The sequence below is a fragment of the Mobula hypostoma genome, chromosome 13 (assembly GCF_963921235.1).
Source record: "Mobula hypostoma chromosome 13, sMobHyp1.1, whole genome shotgun sequence".
In the NCBI taxonomy this organism is placed as follows: domain Eukaryota; kingdom Metazoa; phylum Chordata; class Chondrichthyes; order Myliobatiformes; family Myliobatidae; genus Mobula; species Mobula hypostoma.
In genome coordinates this window covers 8,903,656-8,930,349 of record NC_086109.1, presented here as the reverse complement: position 1 = coordinate 8,930,349, position 26,694 = coordinate 8,903,656, and the positions used below count along the sequence as shown (strand labels likewise).

Below are 26,694 nucleotides of genomic sequence, written 5' to 3'. Positions count from 1 at the left end.
GGAGGGGAGAGAGAGTGGGGTAGGGGAGAGAGCGATAGGGGAGAGAGAGGATTGGGGAGAGAGAGAGGATAGGGGAGAGAGAGAGGATGGGGAGAGAGAGAGAGGATGGGGAGAGAGAGAGGGGGAGGAGAAAGAGAGGGGGAGGGGAGAATGAGGTAGAGGGGAGGGGCAGAGAGAGGGGAAGGGAGATGGGGAGGGAGAAAGAGGGAGGGAGAGAGAAGGGAGAGGAGGGGGAAGGGGAGTGAGAGGGGTGGGGGGAGAAGGGACAGGGGAGAAAGCGGTAGAGGAAGTGTGTGGGAGGGGTGGGAGAGAGAGAAAGAGAAAGATATAGGAGGGAAAAGAGCATATAGTCTGGAAATGGGAGGTTAAAAGACTGAATTTGTTACTTCTCTGAAGTGGTTAACCTAAATGTCACTGAGCCCTTTAGCAGTTCTTCCGTCATTCACTGGAGTCAGAAGTATTTAAGGTCTAACTTCAGAATTATGGTAACATTTTGTGAACCAGACCTGTTCCTTTAACAACCATTGTATAATACCTACTTTGGGTCACCGGCCCACATCGGCACATTGAGTCATGTTAGTTTCTGAGACAAGATTTCCTCATTATTTACAATTTTTTAATTCTGGATTACAAGAACAGATTAAAACATGATTTTTTTCATTAAAGACTAATAATTCCTATTTTAAGCGATCTATACTCTTGTAATTGTTACAGGATTTAAAATTAATCCTACTTTAAAGTCCCGTTCACCTTGAAACAAAACTCTTCGATAGATAGACATTAAATGTGTTTGATAATTGTGTTTCAAATTGAGTGATTTAGCCGGCTTGCCGGACATCAGTCAAAAATTACAGTGGATTCCGGTTAATTGGGCCATCGGTTAATCGGGACAGCTGGTTATTTGGGCTAACTCTTAAAGAACAAAAACTAATCGATAGAATAGCTGGGGTTCCCTTCCTTTATTTGGGACACTTTCGCTTAATTAGGGCAGGTGACTTGCCGGACAGCTTCAAACGAGAGCCAGTCGCCTGCGCTTTTGCGTCCTTAGAGCGAAGAGTTTTTAAAATAGCATCAGTTGCGAGTGTTTGTGTTCAAAAAGCAGTGATTTTTTGCGAGAAATGAGCAGTAGGACAATTCAGAACTCTTGTTCACTGCGGTTTCAGGCATTCAGTCTCGGAAATGTCAGGAACGGGGTTTATCTGTTTGCAATGGGACGGCGGCCACACACTGGCACATCGCTTCGACAGGCAGTTAAACCAGGTGAGAGTAGCCGGCGGCCTCATACCCCGGTTACCTAGGGACGTATGCGGAATCAGCTCCGCGGATGAGAGTAACAGTGAGATCCCACGGCCAGGAAGGAGGATCTGCAACGCTCGGTGGAGAGCCAAGGGCGTGGCGTGAGAGAGAGGTCTCGGTCATCTGCTGCATCCCAGGAAGACACCAGTTGTGATGTCTACTCGTCCCACTGAACCGAACTTTCCACTCTCCTGCACAGGTTTCCTGTCAACGTCGGATGCGATGGACAACCGCCAGTAGGATTGGTAGTGTTCGAATTTGTTCTATATTTCATTTAAATACATAATTTGTTACTCCTGACGAAGGGTCTCGGCCTGAAACGTCGACCGTACCTCTTCCTAGAGATGCTGCCTGGCCTGCTGCGTTCACCAGCAACTTTGAAGTATGTTGCTATAATTTGTTACTAAGTTGTATTATTAATATTTTGTAACTATTTCCATGAAACTTCGGCTAATTGGGACAGCCGCTTATTTGGGCCATAATCTACATGTCCTGGTGTTTCCCAAATAGCCAAAATCCACTGTACTTTCTCTCCACCACCACTTTCTTTAAAGTTCTCTCACACTAGGGTGCTGATATAAAACTCCTACCACTGATAGTGTTCAGTTCTCGTGTGTCTTGAGTGACTTTCAGGCTAATTTATTGAACACAGATTGTCCAAGCCGCAGACCCACCATCCTTAAGTCAGGCATTAGTTTAGCATCAGAAGACGGAGTGAAATGTATCGTTTGTGCTATCGACCAACACAGTCCGAGGATGCGCTGGGGCTGGGGGGGGGGGGGCAGCCTGCGAGCGCCGCCATGCCTCTGGCACCAACATAACGTGCGTCTTTGGAATGTGGGAGGAAATTCGCCACAGTCACAGGGGAATGTATACACTTCTCATAGACAGCAGCGGGAATCGAATGGGCGATCACTGGAGCTGTAAAACATTCCGCTAGCCACTATGCTACCATGCCGAAAGACCGTGCTAATTGACTCCACTCTTCTTTCCTTGTGGCCTGTAAAGATTTTCTTGCCCAATCTACACAGAGCATAACACGCAGTACGGGTTCTCCAGCCCACAATGTTGTACTGACCTTTTAACCTACTTTGAGATCAATCTGACTCCCCCTTCCACACAGCCCTCCATTTTTCTACCAACTCTTATCTAGGAGTTTCTTAAATGTCCCTAACGTATCTGCCTCTACCGCCACCCTTGGCAGTGCATTCCACACACCCAACGCTCTGTGTGAAAACTTACTTCCGATATCCCCTCTCCTATACTGTCCTTTCCTCCAATCACCTTAAAATTGTGCCCCCTTGTGTTAGCTGTTTCCGCTCTGGGAAAAAACCTCTGGCTGTCCATTCTACCTACACCTCTCATCATCATGTACAATCTATTAAATCACCTCTCATCCTCTTTCACTCTGAAGGGAAAAGCCCTAACTCTCGTAAGACATGCTCTCTAATCCAGGCAGCATCATGGTGAATCCTCTCTGTAAACTGTCTACATTCTTCCTATAATGAGGTGACTAGAACTGAAGAAATAATTTCTTTTGAAGGATCTTTTCATCACACTTTTAGGCACTACATTACAAATGAGACATTCCATTGAGTCGGTTCGCCTATTCTTCACTCCAGTTCCTCGACCATAAATGCACTACAATCAAAACTGATCCTGCTCTTGCATTTAGGTTTACCCTCAGGATAGTAACGAGACAGACGGAGAGCACAGGAGACTACAGATGCTCACAATCAGACTGCCCCCCTTATTGTTAGGGCAGCACGGTAGCGTAGTGGTTAGTGACTCGGGTTCAATTCCCACCGCTGTATGTTCTCCCCGTGACTGCGTGGGTTTCCTCCGGGTGCTCCGGTTTCCTCCCACAGTCCAAAGGACGGTTGAAAGGTTAACAGGTCGTTGTAAACTATCGGGTTAAAAGGCTGGAGTTACTGCGCGGCGCAGCTCGAAGAGCCGGAAGGGCCTATTCCGCGTCGTATCGCAATAAATAAATGAAATAAATCTGCTACACCACCCACCTGATGCCCTCTTCACCATCAAAAAAGATGTTACCAGGAAGACCCACACGCAACGATCCAGTAACAGCTTCTTCCCCGCCACCATCAGATTTATGAACGTGTCATGTAACCCGTGAACACTACCTTGTTATTCCCTTTCTTAGCAGTTTATTCTGTAACGTAATAATTTTATGTCTTTGCACTTGTAGTGCTGCCGCAAAACAAATTTCACGACACATAAGTCAGTGATAATAAACCTGATTCTGAAGCTGGAATCTGGGGCAAGACAAACTACTTGAGGAACTCAGGGAATCAGGCAGCACCTCTGGAGGGAAATGAACCGCCAATGATGCAAATTCATTCCTCTCCACAGATGCTACCGGACCCCTCCCTCCCTCCCCCTTCACCACCACCACCGAGCTCCTCCGGCAGTTTTTTTTTGTGCTAAGAACGAGAAAATGTCCCTTGATAATATTCTTTCACCTGGTCCAGGACACTGAGGTTAAACTTTGGCTTTGGCATTTCAATCTATTTACCACCTGACCCAATGCAATGTCCTGATGTAGTCTCGTCAACTCTTTATTCCTCTCCATAGACGCTGCCTGACTTGCTGAGTTCCTCCAGCATTGTGTGTGTGTGTGTGTGTGTGTGTGTGTGTTGCTCCGGATGTCCAGCATCTGCAGAATCTCTTGTGCAAGGAACATCTTTTTTTAAGCCAAAAAAAAGGTAAATGTTTTCTATAAAGACTACAGTACTCTTACACGAGCTTTAAGACCTTTTTTCCCTTCAGAACCAAAATTTCACAATAAACTTGACCCAGGTGCAAGAGGCAAATCCGAACGCACAATGCAAGCCTCATCTGTAACTCGCAATGCACTTTGATATCTGTCACTTGTAAAAATAAACAGTTCCATATGTTCAACCTTGCTCTTAATAACTCCCTGATGTTGACAGATCATTTTAATGCGACAATTGGTAATAATTAAATAAGACCAGGTAAAAGTTTAAGTAATGTGCCTTTAAAATATACTACATGTCAGAAATGACACCTAGTTAAGTAGAATCCATTGACCTTGGCATATATTACATTGCCGGTGAAGAACGAGCGAAAACTAATTTGCTCGGTTCATCATCTCTGAGAGCTGAACGAGGCGTGTCTCAAGGACTTGGCAAAAGATTAAATGCTCTTCAGTTTATAAATCACAGGCAGCCTGGCCACTCGCACAAAGCATGTGGTACAGAAAACAACAGTTAGTCACTTGCCAACAATTAATGAGGTGGTTTTGATCCAGTTCCCTTTTATGCTTGTAGTAGGCATTATTCAACCTGTACTTCCCGGCAATGGCGCATGAACTGTATGCAGTTTCCGAACTGTCCTATGCCCTAAATCTTGTCACTCAGAAGATAAAGACAAAGAACATGTTCGTAATTTGTTTTAGAAGTCACGCAGCCCTGAAAACAGGCCATTCCGCCCATCAAGTCCATGCCAATCATGGGGCCCATCTAAGCTTGGTCCATGGCCCTCTAAACCATTTTTTAAAAAATGCTACGGCCCCTAGTTTGGGAACCCCTACTCTAAACCTTTCCCATACTTATCCAAATGTCGACGCCGACGTCCGGGGGGGGGGGGGGGGGGGTGAATCGGAAGTCGTGAAACCGAGGCCTGTTGGTGGGAGCCGAGCCTGCAAATCTCCGCAAGTCCTCTGGGGAACTTGAAGCTCGATTCCGCTGGAGACTGGTGGGTGGGGGAACGGAGCTCGTTTTGCTATTGTTCTGTTGCTCGTTGTATTCTGTTGTTTCAGAGCATCGCGGGCACGCCGTGCTGGTGGCGACACTTACAGGCTGCCCCCAGCACACCCCTTGTTAACGGAAACAACGCATTTCACTGTATGTTTCGATGTACACATGATATATATTTAAAAAAAAGTGAACCTAGAATTCGTTATTGCACCTGCCTGGGCTACTTTTTCTGGCAATTTATTCCTTATACCTACCACTTTTACCACATGTTACGCAGGTCCCTTTTAAATCTTTCCCCCTTTCACCCTAAACCTATGCCTTCTACCCTTAGACTCCCATTCCCTCGTTAAAAGCCTGTGTGGTTTCACCCTGTCTCTGACAGTGCAAAGAATAAGGTCCTACCCTGCCCCATAAACCTTCAGTATCAGAAACAGGTATAATAGTACCGTGCAAAACTCTAAGACACACGCATATATAGTTAGGGTGGCTAAGACATTTGCACAGTACCGTGTTTGTCAACGTGGAGCGGAGAGCGAGTTTGTAAACCTGACGGGAGCAAAGTATGTTGGGAATGGCGAGGGTGGAGCGCAGCGGGAAGGTGTCCTACAGGTGTCAGAGAAGGAATGCCGGGGCGGGGAGTGGCACAGGTGCAGACTCACCCATCCCTGAGACACTAAAACAATTGGTTTAATTATCATTACAGAATGTCTCTCTGGTGCTTTAGCTCCCTTCCCCTCTTCCTGCCTAAAGCGTGCAAATTAAAAAACAATAATAATACTGAGATACATCGTAGAGAGCTTGAAAACGAGTCTGTAGATTGTGGAATCAATTCAGTTGAGGGGAGTGAACCAGATTTCTTTCGTGCTCCTAGACAAGCCCACTGCTCTCACACACTCATTTCACTGTTGGCAATTGTGCTCTCAGTGCTTACTACTTCATTGAATCCCGAGTTCTTTCAGCTGCAAGGCCATTCTTAATGCTCATCTTCGATCAAAGCTTTGGGTCATCCATCCTGTTCTCTTCTTGCTACTACCATTGGGAGGAAGTACAGAAGCCTTAGGTCCCACCCAACCAGGTTCATCAACTGTTATCACTTCGGCGTGGATAACTTCACTGGCCTCAACTCCGAAATGATTCCACAACCTACAGACTCATTTTCAGGAACTCTACAACTCATGATATTTTATCTTATTACTACATCAATATAATACACAGCCACCTGTGGCAACACATTTAGGATTAAATCTCCAACGATTTATCACAAGACAATTTACAATGACCAATTAACCTACCCACCAGTACGTCTTTGGACTGTGAAAGGAGTATCCCGAGAAAATCCAGTCACAGGGAGACAGAACAAACTCCTTACAGACAGTGGTGGGAATTAAATCACCTGTATATAAGTGCAAATGAATCTCAAATTGGTAGATGGTGAAATACAGTTGTATGCACTTTTGACAATACACTTACTTTGACTTTGGTAACCCAGTCATATTTCGCCAACTCCCTTGACTGAAGAACATCATTGTGCAAGTGATAATAAAAGAAGATAAGGTTACTGAAGTTTCAAATGTGCACCTTTCAGCAGAGCCGTTTTCTCCATGTAACCGGAAGGATTGAGCATTTAGTCTTCATTTCGAATCCCCAGCACGCCCAGAGATTTCTGCAGGCCAGCTGTGTTATCCATTCGTTTGATTAGGTAAATCAATCTCACCATTACAACGCAAATAAATTATGTGAAACCCAGCAGTACTTAATAAATCTAACAACCGGATGATAAAAGTCATTGATAACAGCGTATAGCCAGCGCTGTTTTCCCAGGCTCCTTCAGTGTCATCAAGAGGACATGGCCACAATCATCATGAGGAAACAGTGGATGGATTGGACACGTGATGAGAAGATAGGCCAACTCCACCATTAAGACAGCACCTCATTGGACCCTCTGAAGGGTGGAGGAAACATGGGAGACCAAAGACAACTACCATAGAGGTAGAAATAAAGACCCTGAGCCATAACAGAGATGGTGGCCAAGGACAGACAGAGAAGGAGAATCTTCATTGCTGCCCTAAACACCAGCAGTGTAAAGGGCAGTAAGTGTTTTCGCAGGGTGGAAATGGCTAAGACAAGGGAGCACAATTTTAAGGTGATTGGAGAAAAGTATAGGAAGGAATGTCAGAGATAGGTGTGTGAAATGTGTTGTCAGGGGTGATGATCGAGGCAGATATATTAGGGATATTTAAGAGATTTAGCCTGTGCCTACCAATTACCATGTAACCAATTAACCTACTAACCTGTACGCCTTTAGAATACGGGATGAAATCGGAGCATTTTCCCATATTCCACAATGGGACAGGTACATAGGCAACATTGAAGAGACTCTCCGGGAGGCACATGGACGATAGAAAAATGGAGGGTTAGTGGGGCAGGAAGGGCAAGATTGATCTTGGAATAGTTTAAAAGGTCAGCACAGCATTGTAGACTGAGGGGCCTGTGCTATACTGTCTATGCTCTACTGTAAAATGGTGGCTATGTGGGAGGGAAGGGTTAGCTTCATCTTCCAGTAGATTAAAAGGTTGGCACAGCATTGTGGACCGAAGGGCCTGTATTATGCTAGTGTTTTACGTTCTATGTTCTAATTCTACCTCAGTATGCCTTAGCACAAAACTAGCAAGAAACCTCTGGGTTAGGGCACACAGTAAACTTTATGCTCAAGTCTTACAGGATATTTGAATCATTTAAATTTGAGATGGCACAAGCTCTTTCTATACATTATAATTACCTTACCCTCAGACACAATACTCTACGGGCAGCACGATAGTGTGGCGGTTAGCGCATCACTTTACAGTGCCAGCAATCACAGATCAGGGTTCCATTCCTGCTGCTACCCATAAGGAGTTTGTACGTTTTCCCCATGACTGCATGGGTTTCCTCGAGGTGCTCCGGTTTCCTCCCACATTCTAGGCACACCGTTAGGGTTAGTGAGTCGGGGGCATGCTACATTGGTGCTGGAAGCATAGCGCTACTAGTGGTCTGCCCCCAGCACATCCTCAGCTTGAGTTGGCCATTGATGCAAATGACACATTTCGCCGTATATTTCGATGTACATTAACAAATAAAACTAATCTTAAATCTTTACTATTTTTCAAAAACTCGTACAAACTATTAATGCTACACACGTCCATCAGGCTTTGAATCACTTAACAGGAAAAGTTGTATTGAATTTAAAGCACATAGATTAAATTTCATCATTATTCCTGTCAGAAAAATTTTCAATTTTCAGCCACTCTAGTAAAATACGAAACCATCAAATTCTTTAATTAAAAAAAAATTAATTGATCAGATCCAACAAAAAAAATCCAAAATATGTAAAATAAAGTCACAGCTTTGACTCCACTTACTGTCTTATACAGGTGACACTTCCATACAACGCTGCTGAACATGCCTCGGCAAGGTGTTTGGTCAAAAGAAGGCAACCATTTGGCCCAATGAGTCCACAGTAGCTCAGAGCAATCCCATCACCCGCTAGTTATCTCTGAAACTTCTTCTCCCCACATTCCCATCAGGTTGCCTCACCATGCCCAGGTTCGGCTACTCACACACTAAGGGTAATTCTGTAATTAACCTGCACGCCTTTGGGACTTTGCAGGGAACCTGAGCACCCAGAGAAAACCTTCATGGCCACAGGGAGAACATGGAAACTCCACAGAGACAGCAGTAGTCAGGACTGAACCTGGGTCACTGTACCTCTGATGCAGAAATTCCACTAACTGTGCTGTCCACTGATATCTGTAATCTAATCAGGAGTCACTTCACTGAGATGAGCAATGGGAGCACAGGCTACATTTGAGTGTTTTCTAAAATATTGAGCCCTAGCACACATAAGGTGGCTGCATTACTGAACCAGGTAGTATTTTCATGTAAAATCTTAAAAAGTAACTCCCCCTAGGCGGTGAGAGTCAATCAGTGCACCGATGTAAAAAAAAACTCCCTAGTAAAGGCTATTCAACCCTGCTTTATAGATAATTTACTAAAAATAACTATCTGCACAGAAGGCGAAAAATTTTGTTATAAAAACAGAAAATTGTCAGAGATAGCATCAACAGAGCATTAACATTTAAGCTCAGTACGTTTCAAAGAACTCTCTTCAATGATGCATCAAACCACCTAAATGCTCTCCTGTCGCTCAGCAGTTCCAACACTTCGTTTTTATTCCAGCGTCTCCAACATTTTTCTTCTCAGAGTTATTCAGTTAAGAGGCTTTCCCCACTATTTTCAGCCTTCTCTGCTATTTAGCATCACCATTTCACACACCATCCACAGCTAGACAAGATTTCTGAATTAGCCAATCTAAAAACGATCCCTGAATTTAATTAATTAGGATAATGAATCAAGCCCACTTCTTGTCTGCGACCCTGTGAGCGGGTGACTCCATCCAGCCTTCCTGGTAGAGCTAAATTGGAGAAAGTAGTGCTGTAAGCTCATGTCATTGGTCACTGGCTTCTTCATGTCACGCCATGGCTACTTTTAATTGAGCAATGCTGCTCTATTTATTTCACAGGCAGGCTAGTCAGTGTGTGTAGAGGAGAATTAAGAAGAAATAAGGGTCAACATTGCAGAAAACTTCTGGCCATTGGAAACCAGGTGCGAGGCTACCTACCAGCAGAGATGGAAAGAAATAAACTATTTTGCCCCATTCTTCTCACAAGAAGAAAAGCATTGCAAAATTGTTGTGGTATCTTGAGTGATACCAAATGCTCCTCATTGAAAGGATTAACTTATCAGATTCAATGAAAAAGTAGTTTAGATTTGTCAGTGCAAAGCAGCCTATCTCATTCCTGATACAGGAGCCTGCTGCTGTTTCCGAATTTTATTGAACAGCTCCATGTACTGAACGGCTGTGTCTGTGGGTGTATAAATGCCATCGTGCTTTGTTGAGAATACAGACGGGATTCCAGGGGTATGGTTTCCCATGAAACTCTGCATGAATTCCATCATGAGATTCCAGCAGTCACTTGACACTATGCAGGGACAGTACTCTACCTGGAATGATAAAAAAAATCTCATTTACTTAACTGCAAATTATATTTACAGTACAGGTTCTTCATCATTACTAAAAGGTACCTGTTAGATTTATACAGCATCCTTCTTGATGTCTCAAAGAATTTCACAAAGTCAAGATCATATTAAGAGGAATAGATAGAGTGGACAGCCAGCGCCTCTTCCCCAGGGCACCACTGCTCAATACAAGACCACATAGCTTTAAGGTAAGGGGTGGGAAGTTCAAGGGGGATGTTAGAGGAAGGTTTTTTTACTCAGAGAGTGGTTGGTGTGTGGAATGCACTGCCTGAGTCAGTGGTGCAGGCAGATACACTAGTGAAGTTTAAGAGACTACTAGACAGGTATATGGAGGAATTTAAGGTGGGGAGGGTTATATGGGAGGCAGGGTTTAAGGGTCAGCACAACATTGTGAGCCGAAGGGCCTGTACTGTTCTATGTTCTACACACACAAGTACGTGTATGTATAGGTGTAGATAGTCAGAGACTTTTCTCCCCCAGGGAAGAAATGGCTACTACTACAAGGGGACATAACTTTAAGGTTATTGGAGGATGTCAGAGGTAGGTTTGTTTGTGCTTTTTTTTCCACACACAGAGTGGTGAGTGTGTGGAACACCTTGTCCAGGGTGGTGGTAAAGGAAGATATGTTAGTGGCATTTAAGAAACTCTTAGATAGACAGATGGATGTTAGAAAAATGTAGGGCTATATAGAAGGGAAGAGATTAATTACACATTCTTTAGTTTGATCTCAGGGTAGGTTAACAGCTTGGCATAATATTGCAGGTTGGAGAGCCTTTATTGTGCTTTGGTGCTCTATGATCTTGATTCAAGCATTTGACCTAATCTTTTTACAATTCTTTCCACCTTTCGCATGTTTTTGAAATTAATTACACATTTTTGGTACAGTTTTTCTCCAACTTTTAATAGAATAAAATCTGTTTGTACTTGGTGTGTATTATTTGAAAGTCCCAAGACAACTGACAGAAAGAGAGGAATTGTTTCTCTTCAGCAGAGTGTGTTAATCTACTGGTTTGAAGATAACTGGATAGATTCAACTCTGCCATGGATGATCCCAACCTCGGCTGTGAAAGGAGGAGGAATGGGCATGAGGCTAGCAACCGCCTGTAAAAACTTGGTGCTGTAGAAACACCAACAGAAACTCCAAAGACCTCATCCCTGGGAAAGGGAAGATCTTCACCTAGAAGGTGTACAAAACCATGTGATGAAAGCCTCTAGTCCATGGAAGACACAGGGCTAATCAACCTTCTATCAACCTGGACCAGCACCAGACTGGCCCGGGACAGAGACTCTGACCAGCTGTTGTCACTGGCCCATACCCCTGTAGGGGTGATGGGCTAAACTAACTGTATAAATTCAATTTGCTGGGTGACGATTTAATCAACAGACAACAGTGCAATTTAGTGAGGATGCTAAATGTACCAGTCAACTTTGATGTACAATTTGCACCAAGCAGTTTTTAGCTTTGATTGGACCAATCTACCAGTTGTGGAATGATAAAACAGACTCTACTTCTCCAAAGTATAAATATTATAAAGAACCCAATGAACTAATTGTGAACTTCACGAAGAATAAGACGAGGGAACACACACCAGTCCTCAGGGGGAGCAGAAACACAAAAAACCTACAGCACAATACAGGCCCTTCGGCCCACAATGCTGTGCCGAACAGGTACTGTACTCACTTTAGAAATGACCTTGGGTTACCCATAGCCCTCTATTTTTCTAAGCTCCATGTACCTATCCAGGAGTCTCTTAAAAGACCCGATTGTATCCGCCTCCACCACCGTCGCCAGCAGCCCATTCCATGCACTCACCACTCTCTGCGTAAAAAACCTACCTGACATCTCCTCTGTACCTACTTCCAAGCACCTTAAAACTGTGCCCTCTCATGTTAGTCATTTCAGCCCTGGGAAAAAGCCTCTGACTATCTACACGATCAATGCCCCTCATCATCTTATACACCTCTATCAGGTCACCTCTCATCCTCCGTCACTCCAAGGAGAAAAGGCCAAGTTCACTCAAGCTATTCTCATAAGGCATGCTCCCCAATCCAGGCAACATCCTTGTAAATCTCCTCTGCATCCTTTCTATAGTTTCCACATCCTTCCTGTAATGAGGTGACCAGAACTGAGCACAGTACTCCAAGTGGGGTCTGACCAGGGTCCTATAAAGCTGTAACATTACCTCTTGGCTCTTGAACTCAATTCCATGGTTGACAAAGGCCAATGCACCATATGCCTTCTTAACCATACAGTCAACCTGTGAAGCAGCTTTAAGTGTCCTATGGACTCGGACCCCAAGAACCCTCTGATCCTCCACACTGCTAAGAGTCTTACCATTAATACTACATTCTGCCATCATATTTGACCTACCAAAATGAACCACTTCACACTTATCTAGGTTGAACTCCAACTGCCACTTCTCAGCCCAGTTTTGCATCCTATCAATGTCCCGCTGTAACCTCTGACAGCCCTGCACAATATCCACAACACTCCCAATCTTTGTATCATCAGCAAACTTACTAACCCATCTCTCCACTTCCTCATTCAGGTCATTTATAAAAATCACGAGGAGTAGGGGTCCCAGAACAGATGGATGAGCCACACCACTGGCCACCAACCGCCATGCAGAATATGACCTGTCTACAACCACTCTTTGCCTTCTGTGGGCAAGCCAATTCTGGATCCACAAAGCATGGTCCCCTTGGATCCCATGCCTCCTTACTTTCTCAATAAGCCTTGCTTGGGGTACCTTATCAAATGCCTCGCTGAAATCCATTTTCACTACATCTATTGCTCTACTTTCATCAATGTGTTTAGTCACAACCTCAAAAAATTCAATCCGGTTCATAAGGCATGACCTGCCTTTGGCAAAGCCAAGCTGACTATTCCTAATCATATTATGCCTCTCCAAATGTTCATAAATCCTGCCTCTCAGGATCTTCTCCATGAACTTACCAACCACTGAAGTAAGACTATATTTTATTGGGAGTTTGAGGAGGTTTGGTATGTCACCAAAGACACTCATAGATTTCTACAGATATACCACGGAAAGCATTCTAACTGGTTGCATCACTGTCTAGTATGGTGGGGGAGGGAGGAACTACACAGGATCAAAATAAACTGCAGTGAGCTGTGAACTTAGTCAGCTCCATCATGGGCACTAGCCTCGCCAGCATCAAGGACTTCTCTAAGGAGCGATGCCTTAAAAATGCGATATCCATTGTTAAGGACCCCCATTACCCAGGATATGCCTTGTTCTCATTGCCACCATCAGGGAGGAGGTACAGGAGGCTAAAGACACATACTCAACAAGTCAGGAACAGCTTCCTCCCCTCTAGCATCCGATTTCTGAATGGCCATTGAACTCATGAACACTACTTAACTACTTTTTTAAATTTCTATTTTCACTACCTATTTAACTATTTTATATATAAGTACTGTAATTTACAGGTTTTTTCTCTATTATTATGTATTGCACTGTACAACTAATGCAAAGACAAGAAATTTTTTAGCATAGGCCGGTAATATTAAGTTTGTACATTTGTACATTTCAGTTTATTGATTGCTTTTGACCCATTCTCAGCAAATCATTTCAAACTCAGGCAGTTTAAATCTAAATGCAATGCATTCACATTATTGTGAGACATAAAGGTGGTATTAATAGATTATATCTGCAAGCAAGTAGTTTTACATGGTCAGAATTTGTCTCTTCAAGCTGTCAATGATGTTGCCATTGTCCACTGCTATTGTTTAAGATGTATGCAAACAGTTCATGAAATTTCAGCCAGTAAAATAGTACTATCCACTTCAGAATCAGGTTTATCATCACTGGCATGTGACATGAAATTTGTTAATTTAGAAGCAGCAGTTCAATGCAATACATGATATAGATAAAATAATAATAAATGAAATAAAAATAATAAGTAAATCAATTATAGTACACGTATACTGAATAGATTAAAAAAGTACAAAAAACAGAAATACTGATTTCTGTTTAAACCTGATTCTGATTTTAATTAGAAACAGTGTCACAAATATCTAAAAAGGAATACAGCATAATCATCAGTAACCTAAATAGAGATGATTTAATGGATTTACCTCAACAGTTATGCCACGGACACTGGGTCCCATGGTAACTGTCCCAACCTTTATCAGAAAGTCACCATACTGATAGCGAGGCCCTCGGCTTTCAATCTTGTTACTCTTGGCATTCTGGAAAAACCCCTTCAGCTTGACCATGAGCGTGTCGAAGTTTGTGTCGGCAACCAGGTAGGGCCCGTTTTCAAAAAGCGCAAAGCAGCTAAGAGGATACTCAGTGTTGTGCATAACGTACATGAACTTCGCAGGCTGCCCTGATGAAAGATAGATTCAATATTGTTTATTGTCGTTCTTCAGCACGAGTGTATAGAACAGTGCAACTGAGGAACAAGCCCTTCAGCCCACGTTTTGCCTATAGAACCTGCGGTTAGGCAAGGGTTAAGGACAACATCCAGGCAAGATTGAGGAAGCGGTGTGTAGTCAAACCCAGACAAGGAAGAGCTTTGAAGTGAAACTGCCGGAGCCAACCTTGCTCATTGCAGACAGACAGGTGGGAATGACTGTGGCACTGTGTAATGAACCTAGAAGAACATAGATTCCCTTAACACACTTTACACAGTGGGGCAGAGGCAGATGAGATAAGGACAACAGAAGGATGTAAATTACACCTCACAACTAAAGGATAATTGCTTTACTAACTTCAAAATATTGTTGGTTGTCAGCTTGAAGCTTTGATTGACTTTTAACACTTTTATTGTAAATGGCAATTGATCTTGCAAGTAAGGAATTCAAACATACATAATTTACCAAATGGCCAATATCCGTAACTGATAAAGATAATTCTGTATAGAAATAGCAGTTGTCTATGCTGGCTTCACAACAGTATGGTGACAGAGGCCATGCTGTTGTCCTTGTGCACAAGTAAAATAAAAGTATCACTCACAACATGCTGGAGGAACTCAGCAGGTTGGACAGCATCTGTGGAAATGATCAGTCAACGTTTCGGGCCGGAACCCTTTGTCAGGACTCTAGGGGGAAGGGGCAGAGGCCCTGTAAAGAAGGTGGGGGGAGGGTGGGAAGGAGAAGGCTGGTAGGTTCCAGGTGAAAAACCAGTAAGGGGAAAGATAAAGGGCTAGGGGAGGGGAAGCAGGGAAGGGATAGGCAGGAAAGGTGAAGAAGGAATAGGGGAAAGTACAATGGGTAGTAGAAGGAGGCAGAACCATGAAGGAGGTGATAGGCAGCTGGGGGAGGGGGCAGAGTGAAACTGGGATGGGGGAAGGGAGTGGGAGGGGACAACCGGAAGTTGGAGAATTCAATATTCATACCAAGGGGCCAAATAAATTATTTTTACCAAATAAAAGTATGTTTGAGTTGTAAGTAAGTGTGTAAGTGTGTGTGTGTGTGTACGTACATGCATGCATGCTCTCCGGATACAGTTATTTTATTATCAATGACGACCTACCAAATCAATTAAAATAGTAATAAGATGGCCAACTAAACTAATCCTTTATGACTACACAATATCCATATACCTCCATTTTCCTCACAGTCATGTACCTACTTAATTGTCTCTTGGAAGTTCCTAATGTATCTGCCTCTACCACCACCCCAGGCAGCCCCCACTTCCTGCGCAAAAAACATGCCCCTCACACCTGCTTTAAAATTGCCCCCTTTCACCCTAAATGCATGCCCTCAGGTATTAGACATTTCAGCTTTGGGAAACAGATACCATCTGTCTATGCCTCTCATAATCTTATAAGCCTCTATCAGATCTCCCTTCAGCCTCTGCCCATCCAAAGGGAAATAATCTCAAGTCTGTCCAACTTCTCATGCTCTCTAATCCAGGCAGCATCCTGGTAAACCCCTGCTGCACCCTCTCCAAGGCCTCAACATCCTTCCTATACTAGGTGACCAGAACCTTATACAATACTCCAGATGTGGCCTAACTAGAGCTTTAAAAAGCCGTAATGTAACTTTGACTTTCGAACTCAGTGTCCTGACTAATAAAGACAAGCATGCCTTATTTCCCTCCTAACCATTCTATCAACCTCTGTAGCCACTTCCAGCGAGTTATGAATTTGGACTGCAATGTCCCGCTGCTCATTAACATTTTTTTCGTAACAGTGTACCGTCTCTTTACATTTTACCTACCCAGGTGCAACACTTCATATTTGGTTGGGTTAAACTCCATCTGCCATTTCTACCACCTATCTGCAACTGATCTATACTCTGCTGTATTCTTTGCCAGTCTTCTACGCTATCCACAACACCACCAATCGTTGTATCATCTGCAAACTTACTAACATACCATCTACATTTTCATACAGGTTTACATATATCATAAGCAGGAAGGAATCCCAGTACAGATCCCTACAGAACACCACTATTCACAGACCTCCATCTAGAATAAATCCCTTTGACAACCACCCTGTCTTCTATAGGCAAGCCAGTTCTGAATCCAAATAGCCAATTCACCATCGATCCCTGCACCTTAATCTTTCAGATGAGAAACAGAGAGATTGTTATTCCAGATCAGATACAGCATAAAAAGAAAGACACAATAAGGATAAAATATATATAAATATAAAAGCAATTCTATAAAACATAACGTACAGTAACTGTTTTGTGGCCGTATATACATAAATTAGCTTATATGGACTGAATGTATGTACATAAAGTGAGGCTTTAGGTTTATAAAGCTGCCAGGAGAGAGGCATTGGAGCCAATGTGCTCCACTGGGGCAGCGTGGCGCCACATCCAGAATTGATGCTGCACCCCCCAGTGTTCGTTTGGCAGAAGCAAAGCTCTGTTGTGGTCAACTGCAGATTTCTGTGGCATCGATGGCCTTATCCATCGCGTGGCTGTATCTTACTGATACCTTAATATGCTTGCTATTTTGTACTTGCTATGTGTGCCTTGTGCTGTTGTGTGACTGTTAGTACTGAGTTTTGTATCTTGGCCCCAGAGTAATGTTGCCTCGTTTGGCTACATGAGTATTCATGTATGGCTGAATGACAATTAAAACTTGAACTGAATTGAAGAAATAGTAGGTTAGTGACTACGCCAGTGCAGGTATGAGATGTGGACTGTAAACATAAAGTGGCAGTGCATGGGGGGGTCGGGGGGATGAAGGGTGCTGAGGGGCTGAGGACAGGAAGATGGATCTCATTAGAAGGAATGGTCGCAGGATGCACGAAGGGTTAAACCCTCTTTGTACTTTCAACCCCATAGAGGTCACATTCAATCCAGCCACCGCTTCTAATAAAGACGCAGTAAATTGCCCACCATTGCACACACAGAATCTGAGTCTTCGCGTAGCGGGGCACTGTCGTCAGATATTTATTGACCCACTTAGTCTCCTTTGAAGGCATATGTTCAAGCTGGCTTCAGGTTCCATTAGAAATGATCACCGCTGGTACCTCGACCAGATGGTCGTTCTTTGTAATCGCATTTCAACATTCTATCAGCTCTCCAGTTATATCACACCAAGTGACGCAGTGTCCCACTGCACATTTTCCATTGAATAAGTCAAAAACATCAGGATAATTCCCCCGTTCTGCTCAGGAACTCTGGCCAAATGCTGACATTTCTCCCTACTATGATTTCTGGCTGAACTTCACTTGTATTGAAGGGTGAGAGGATGCAGTGAACTGGAAACTTAGATAAGACAAAAATACACAACAGGAGAATTCTTCTGCAGAATACTTCAGTAAACATATATTTAAGATGTGACTAAGTATTGGTGAATCAGACTTCAAAGGACAAAGAGCAAAATGTCCAAACAGGAAGAGAATTCTACCACCTAGAGGGAAGATCAAAGCCTAGCTTTAACAAGTCACCTCCTAGGACATGCAATAGTGAGCAGTGTGTAGCTTCACATATGGCACACACATGTATACTATTTCAGGACAGGAGCAGGCATATTCTCTCTCTCCAGGATGGGGATATTTGAGGCAATTTCAGTGACCCTATTTGGAACACTGAAACAGGAGTTACACAAGCCTTCCCATCATTCAGCTGGATGCAATGAGGTTGCAGCTGATTTATTTATGATAATTATCTATCCATCTTGGATATGCATAAAAGCAGTCACTCGCAGTTTTATTTTATCCTGACACAGTATAGAACAGGCCCTTCCGACCTTACGAGCTGCACTGCCCAGTAATCCCCTGATTTAACGGTAGCCCAACCACGGGACAAGTTACAATGACCAATTAACCTACCAACTGGTACATGTTTGGACTGTGGGAGGAAACCAGAATACCTGGACGAAACCCATGCAGTCACGGGGAGAAACGTACCAGCTGCTAACAGACAGCGGCGGGAATTGAACCCAGGTTGCTGGTACTATAAAGTGTTGTGCTAACCACTACCACTACACTACCTTCCTGTCTCCACTTATTGAGAAAGAAAGTGCCAGATTTTGTGTGTGAAGAATTGCTTCCTGAAACTAACTATAAATGGCGGGTTCTAATTTTACTGTTTGGGCACCACATTCTACAATCCTCTTATCAGAGGGGACAGCTCCTCTCTATCTCACCATTAGATCTCTTAATCATCTTAAGCACTTAAATTAGGTCATCTCTTAATCCTATATAGTAAAGAGAATTCAGGCCTGTCTATGCAACATGCTCCTAATTTACATAGAAACATAGAAAATAGGTGCAGGAGTAGGCCATTCGGCCCTTCGAGCCTGCACCGCCATTTATTATGATCATGACTGATCATCCAACTCAGAACCCCGCCCCAGCCTTCCCACCATATTCCCTGACCCCCGTAGCCACAAGGGCCATATCTAACTCCCTCTTAAATATAGCCAATGAACTGGCCTCAACTGTTTCCTGTGGCAGAGAATTCCACAGATTCACCACTCTCTGTGTGAAGAAGTTTTTCCTAATCTCGGTCCTAAAAGGCTTCCCCTCTATCCTCAAACTGTGGCCCCTCGTTCTGGACTTCCCCAACATCGGGAACAATCTTCCTGCATCTAGCCTGTCCAATCCCTTTAGGATCTTATACGTTTCAATCAGATCCCCTCTCAATCTTCTAAATTCCAACGAGTACAAGCCCAGTTCATCCAGTCTTTCTTCATATGAAAGTCCTGCCATCCCAGGAATCAATCTGGTGAACCTTCTTTGTACTCCCTCTAAGGCAAGGATGTCTTTCCTCAGATTAGGGGACCAAAACTGCACACAATACTCCAGGTGTGGTCTCACCAAGGCCTTGTACAACTGCAGTAGTACCTCCCTGCTCCTGTACTCTAATCCTCTCGCTATAAATGCCAGCATACCATTCGCCTTTTTCACCGCCTGCTGTACCTGCATGCCCACTTTCAATGACTGGTGTATAATGACACCCAGGTCTCGTTGCACCTCCCCTTTTCCTAATCGGCCACCATTCAGATAATAATCTGTTTTCCTATTTTTGCCACCAAAGTGGATAACTTCACATTTATCCACATTAAATTGCATCTGCCATGAATTTGCCCACTCACCCAACCTATCCAAGTCACCCTGCATCCTCTTAGCATCCTCCTCACAGCTAACACTGCCACCTTAAGGATTAATTTAATCCTTAAAGTGTTGGAATCTGCAATGCATCCATTCTGACAGTAAGATACCCATTCCAAGATACAATACCCCCCAAATGAACACCATTCTCAACACTGTATGTAAAGGCTAATGAAAGCTTTGTAATCCTGTTACACAACTGATATCCTATTGTATTTAACTCCCTGAAATAAGAGTGTCCATTAGCTTTTTAAATAACTCTCAACATTGCAACAAGCAATTGCTATCACCGTACAAAACAAAAGTGTGTTAAATTTACACAATAATATGAATTTTGAGTATTCCAACTGGTTGCATGCATCACAGGTTGAAACACCTAAGCCCAGGAATAGAAAGGACTGTGGATACAGCCCATCACAAGCTCTCCATCCCTGAGCACCTTTACATGGAGCACTGCCACAAGAAAGCAGAATCCATCATCAAGGACCCCACCATCCAGGCCATGCTCTCTTCTGGTTACTACCATTCGGCAGGAAGCCTTAGGTTCCATACCTCCAGGTTCAAGAACAGTTATTACCTTGCTACAGGGATTCCCAATCTGCGGTCCATGAACTCCTTGCTTAATGTATTGGTCCATGGCATAAAAAAGGGTGTGAACCTCTGCCTTACAACCAAGTTCCTGAACTGGTGTGAAAAAACTTCACTCACCTCAACTCTGAACTGATTTCACAACCTACAGACTCGTTTTCAAGGACTCTACTCACGTTCTCAGTATTATTTATTTTTCATTTACACGGTTTGTCTTTTTTGCACATTGGTTGTTTGTCAGCCTTTATGTACAGTTTTTAAAATAAATGTCTTTTTTTTCCTGTATACGTTTGCAAGAAAATGAATTTCATTTGGTGGTACATTTGTACTTTGATAATAAATTTACTTTGAACTTTTTCCAGGATCTGTAACATGATTCTCATCACTAACGTCAGAAGGTATATTCAAAATTCAAAGTAAGTTTACTATCAAAGTACTCGAATGTTAGCTTATACTACCCTGAGATTCACTTTCTTGTGGGCATTCACAGTAAATAAAAAGAAACACAACAGAACCAATGAAAAACCACACATGACAGAGATAGATGAACCAGCGTACAAAAAAAAGTGCAAATATAAAAAGAAAGAAATAATAGTAATAAATAAGCAATAAATATCAAGAACACAAGTTGCAGTCCTTAAAAGTGAGTCCATAGTCAAAAGTGATTCCTACCATCAGGAGGAGGAGGTACAGAGGCCTGAGGACCCATACTCAAGGAGCAGCCTCTTCCCCACTGCTATCGGATTTCTGAATGGTCCATGAACACTCTCTCACTATTCCTCTATTTATTTGGTATTGCGACTGGCAGTAATTTTGTATGCCTTGTGCTGTACTGCTGCTACGAGGCCACTCAGCTGATTCAGCCAGTGTGTGAGTTGGATGTTTTATATTCTAAGTGACCGAAACTTCATTGACTTTATAAATACTCCCAGTTTGGTATTGCTGAACAGCTGCCATTGACCACATCATTTGCAGAATAGGGTGGAAAGGAAAACATATCCAAACCCTGGCCCAGCTCCCGGTCTCCTCTAGTTTGCTTGAGATCAGGGCGGCAAGGTCAAAATTATTCTTTTGTTTTATCCTTCAACTCTGTAAACATCACACATTAACAGGAGACTAAAGAAACTTGGCATGACCCCTTTGATCCTCATGAACTTTTATCGATGCACCATAGAAAGCATCCTGTCTGGAAGTCTCACAGCTTGGTACAGCAACCTCTCAGCCCAGAGTTGTGGGCACAACTCAGCACATCAGAGAATCCAGCCTCCCCTACATGGACTCTATCTTCACCTCGCTTCTTCGGTAAAGCAGCCACTATAATCAACCCTGGACATTCTCTTCTCCCCCAAACAGGGTTGAAACAATTTCAGCCTCAGCAAAATGACAGAATGGACTCAATGGGCTGAATGGCCTAATACTGCACCCACATCTTATCGTCATTTAGTTTTCACTTGAAACGCTAGCTCTATTGCTCTTTCCATAGATACAGCCAAACTCGATAACTTCCAGCATCTTTTTTTATTCTACCCACTGCTATTCCGCGATAGTTACCTGGGATGGTCACAGTCGGTCCTGCATGATAAGTTTCACAGTCCACACAAAATGTGCCCTGCTTCACAGCACCTAGCATTTCCAACTTCTTCGTGAGCATCTCCACCGCTTGCTGGACGCTCTTCCCCTCAACTGCGGGGATCTGAGAAACACTGAGAAAGAGAATCAGCAAATTAGTAAAACCAAACCAGAGTCATGGATGTGGAGTTCAACTTCCTGAAGGGAACTGCCCTGACCCTTCATCTCCAATGTAAGAAGCTGCAGAGGGTCACACAGAAACACAGAAAACCTACAGCACAATACAGGCCCTTCGGCCCACAATGCTGTGCCAAACATGTATTTACTTAGAAATTACCTAAGGTAACCCGTAGCCCTCTCTTTTTCTAAGCTCGATGTACCTATCCAGGAGTCTCTTAAAAGACCCTATCGTATCTGCCTCCACCACCGTTGCTGGCAGCCCATTCCAAGCACTCACCACTCGCTGCGTAAAAAACTCACCCATGACATCAACTCTGTACCTACTTCCAAGCACCTTAAAACTGTGCCCTCTCGTGTTAGCCATTTGAATCCTGGGAAAAAGCCTCTGACTATCCACACGATCAATGCCTCTCATCATCTTATACACCTCTATCAGGTCACCTCTCATCATCTTATACACAGGCTGAGGTTGTACTCAGCCAGCCCCATCATGAGCACAAACCTCCCCACCATCAACGCCATTTTTAAGAGAAGTCATCTCCAGAAGGTGGCATCCATTATGAAGGGCCCTCACCACCCAGGCCATGCCGTCTTATCATTCCTACCAACAGGGAGGTGGTATGGGAGACTGAAGACCGACACTCAACATTTCAGGAACAGCTTCTTCCCTTCCGCCATCAGATTTCTAAACAGTCCATGAACCTATTATTCCCTTGTTATGCAGTATCTATTTTTTGTGACTTACAGTAATTTAATGTCTTTGCACTCTATTGCTTCCGCAAATAAACAAATTACAGGTCCTGTAAGACAGTGATGATAAGTCTGATGCCAGTGTTGGTTCTGGGTGGGATGGGCTTTGGATGTTTGTAGGTGACATGTGTTGAAGAACCCTCGCACAATGTGACAGTCAGCAAGTTGTACTCATTCTACTCACCACCTTCTCTTCAGCTCACAGGTTCTCTGCCAGACCCTCGACTTCAGCAAGAAAGCTGCTATCCCTCCTCTTTCTTGAGACAGGGTGGAATGTATTGAGTTTGTGGTCAATTAGCCCCTGGATCTCCCAGTTACCCCCATCAAACCAGTCAATTCTTCTCAGAGAAGCCAAGAGTCTTTTCACGTGTTTCTGGCCAATATGTGATTTGAGATAACTGATATAGGTGATTTGTGGCTGACTTCTGAAAGGGGCTAGTTCATTGATTATTACCTGGTCTTGTATCATAAATACCATTCAGCTCCTCTTGTTTACTTTACCATACCATATGTCTTCCCCTAAACTCACCTTTACACTTCACCGCTTCATTCTTTATAAACTTAAAGGGTGGGGCGGTAACATAGTAGTTAGCACAACAGTTTACAGTACCAGTGACCCAGGTTCAATTCCCACCACTGCTTGTAAGCAGCTTGTAAGTTCTTCCCATGACAGCTTCCGTTTCCTCCCACATTCCAAAGACGTACTGGTTGGTAAGATAATTGGTCGCTGTAAATTGTCCCTTGATTAAGTTTGGATTAAATTGGGGGATTGCTGGTCGGCACAGCTCAAAAGGCCAGAAGGGCCTGTTCCACACTCTATGTCAATACAAAATGTCAAACCAGTATCCAAAGTCATTCATCTATCATCGTCAATTATAAACTCTAACCTCATGGTTTTACAGCTTCAGAAGTTAGATATTTGAATTTTACAGGCACACAAAGACTGAGGAGCGGCCATTGTACAAAAGACAAACTTCCAATACAAATATAAATAAATGATAGCAAGAACACGAGATGTAGAGATCTTGAAAGTGAGTCCATAGGTTGTGTTCAGAGTTGAGGTGAGTGAAGTTATCTGCCTGATAACTGTTCCTTAAGGCTCCTGTACCTCCAGCCCGATGGCAGCAGCGAGAAAGGAGCATGGCCTGGATGGCAGGTCCAACTAAGATCAATCTAACCACAATCCTCCCACACAGCCCTCCAATTTTCTATCACTGATGTACCTATCTAAGGGTTTCTTAAATGTCCCAATTTATCTGCCTCATTGTGGGATTTTTTGATAAACAGTGATATAATCTGCAATAAAGTACTTTACATCTCTGCAACCTGTTAGCTAACAATCCTCCATGGTTTTAACTCTTTATGCTAACTACAGTAACTTGTGAAGGTCTTCAGCACCTACCTCTTGCTAGTGTGCCTAAGACGTTTGCACAGTACTGTATATTAGTTAAAACAGGAGAGTAGTTGGGAAACAAAAATAAGAGAACTTAGCTTTGTATTACTCTATAATATTAGTGTTCTTTGGTAATTTTAATGTGCAAATCTTAGGCACCCTAGTTATATATGTGTGTGCCTAAAACTTCTGCATAACTTCAATTCAGTTGTAATTAGTACAAAGTACATATATGCCACCATATACATTGCTGACATTAATTTTCTTGCATGCATTCACAGCACAACAAAGAAATACAACAGAACCAATGAAAAACTACTCACAAAGACTGACAAGCAACCAAAAGAATAATAATAAATAAATAATATTGAGTACATGAGATGTAGAATCCTCCAAAGTGTGTTCAGTTCAGAGTTGGGTGAGTGAAGTTATACCCTCTGGTCTAGGAGCCTGATGATTCCTGAACCTGGTGGTGTGGGACCTGAGGATCCTGCACCCCCTGCCTGATGCAGTAGTAAGAGAGCACAGTCTGGACGGTGGATCCAGCTATAATCAATCAAATCTAACTCTTCCCTGCAACGCAGCCCTCCATTTTACAGCATGTGCCTATATCGGTCTCTTAATTGTCCCCAATTTATCTGCCTCGATGTGGGAGTGGGCTCAAGTTTCCTCCCACATTGCCAAGACGTTCAGGTTAGTAGGTTAATTGGGAGGCGCGGGCCTGTTACCATGCTGCATTTTAAAATAAAATCATTCTCCTCCAATTCCATCCCACGACTCGGGCTGAGTCCTGCCGGTGACTGTCCCTTATCGTCAAATCGAGTGCCTCCTCACCAGGTGACCCCCATCCTGCGTCGCCGACCTCCGCTCAGATCCGGACCACCTCACACCGGACCGGGCGCCCTCCTTCCGTCCGAGGCCGCCGAACCTGCCGCCGTGAGGCCAGGCCGGGCCGTGTCCGTTTCGGTCACAGCGCCCCCTCCAACCGGGAGGAGTAACTGCTTCTCCAGCCAAACCCGCCGCCGTGAGGCGAGGCCGTGTCCGTTTCGGTCACAGCGCCCCCTCCAACCGGGAGGAGTAACTGCTTCTCCAGCCAAACCCGCCGCCGTGAGGCGAGGCCGTGTCCGTTTCGGTCACAGCACCCCCTCCAACCGGGAGGAGTAACTGCTTCTCCAGCCAAACCCGCCGTGAGGCCAGACCAAAATCTCTATCGGTTACAGCGCCGCCACGGGCCAGGAGGACTAACCACTTCTTCAACCAAACCCGCTGCAGCCTCCAGCTGCAGTGCCCCTACGGGCGCGGAGCACCACGCGCTTCTCCATTCAAGTTAGTCGTCCGGTAATCAGAGATACAAGGATGCATTGTTGGCTTGAAATATAACATTAAACATTTACACGTTAGTCCTTAACATCTATGACAAGGGAAACTATCCTGCCATCCAGGCTATGCTCTCTTCTCGCTGCTACCATTGGGCAGGAGGTACAAGAGCCTTGGGTCCCACACCATCAGGTTCAGGAACCTTCACCTATCGGACTCCTGATGGCATGGATAACTTTAGTTGCTTCAGCACTGAACTGATTCCACAACCTATAGACTCACTTTCAAGGACTCTACAACTCATATTCTCCCGACTATTAACCTATTACCTTTTTTTTGTATTTGCTCAGTCTGTCTTGTTTTGCACATTGGATGTTTGTCAACCTGTGTGAGTAGTTTTTCATTCTATTGTATTTCTTAGTTCTACTGTGAATGCCTGCAAGAAAATGAATCTCAGGGTAGTATATGGTCTCGTATGTGTAGGATTTTGTGAATAAAAGCTGCGAGGGTCATTTTATATACTTAACAAAAACCACTATACTTAACAAAAACCACAGCCCCCTTCTTCCATTACAAACAAGCCAAAAACAGTTGTCTTACACTGACGTCATTACATCAGGCAATGTCTTTTAAAGTGAACACAACAACTCAATAATGGTGTTTGTGAAATATATAGAAGAGTTTCTGTTATGAAAAATATGTGTCATCTGTTGCCCATTACATATGTGCTTTGATAATAAATTTACTTCAAACTTTGTTACAGCGTCAGGAAGGTGGGCTGGGTGGGGTCAGATGTCTGGGAAATGGAGGAGATGTGGATGAGGGCAGCATCGTTGGCAGAGGAAGGGAAAACCCCATTCTCTGAGAAGGGGGACATGTCAGATGATTGGAATGAAAAGCTTCGTTCTGGAAACAGATGTGGCGAAGATGAAGGGGATGAGGAAAAGGAATAGGATTTTTTACGAGTGGCTGGGAAGGAAGAGGGATCGTCGTGATAGCTGAGAAAGTCAGCGGATTCATAAAAGATTTCAGGAGACAGTCTTTCTTGAATTGAATTGATTTTATTACATACATCCTTCATATACATGAGGAGTAAAAATCTTCACGTCATGACTCCATCTGAATGTGCAATGTGCAATTTATGGTAATTTGTAATAAATGGTATATACAATAGGACAGTCAATATAACATAGAAATACAGTTGTGTCTGTATGAGTTAATCAGTCTGATGGCCTGGTGGAG

The 26,694-nt window shown here is 43.6% G+C and overlaps 1 protein-coding gene across 2 annotated transcripts; it reads right to left on the bottom strand.

Annotated features, from left to right (window-relative positions):
- Nucleotides 1-6,102: 6,102 nt before the first annotated feature.
- med20 (mediator complex subunit 20) lies at nt 6,103-25,120 on the bottom strand. Of its 2 annotated transcripts, XM_063066423.1 has the most exons (4): nt 24,970-25,120; nt 21,795-21,946; nt 14,209-14,462; nt 6,108-10,073 (listed from the first exon to the last, which is right to left on the bottom strand). In XM_063066423.1, exons 1-4 carry the CDS (start codon nt 24,981-24,983, stop codon nt 9,858-9,860), a joined length of 636 nt encoding a protein of 211 aa, XP_062922493.1. In that variant the 5' UTR covers nt 24,984-25,120; the 3' UTR covers nt 6,108-9,857. The 2 variants fall into 2 exon arrangements, with proteins under 2 accessions (XP_062922494.1, XP_062922493.1); XM_063066424.1 differs by lacking the exon at nt 21,795-21,946 and having other exon boundaries at nt 6,103-10,073; nt 24,970-25,097.
- Nucleotides 25,121-26,694: the final 1,574 nt, after the last annotated feature.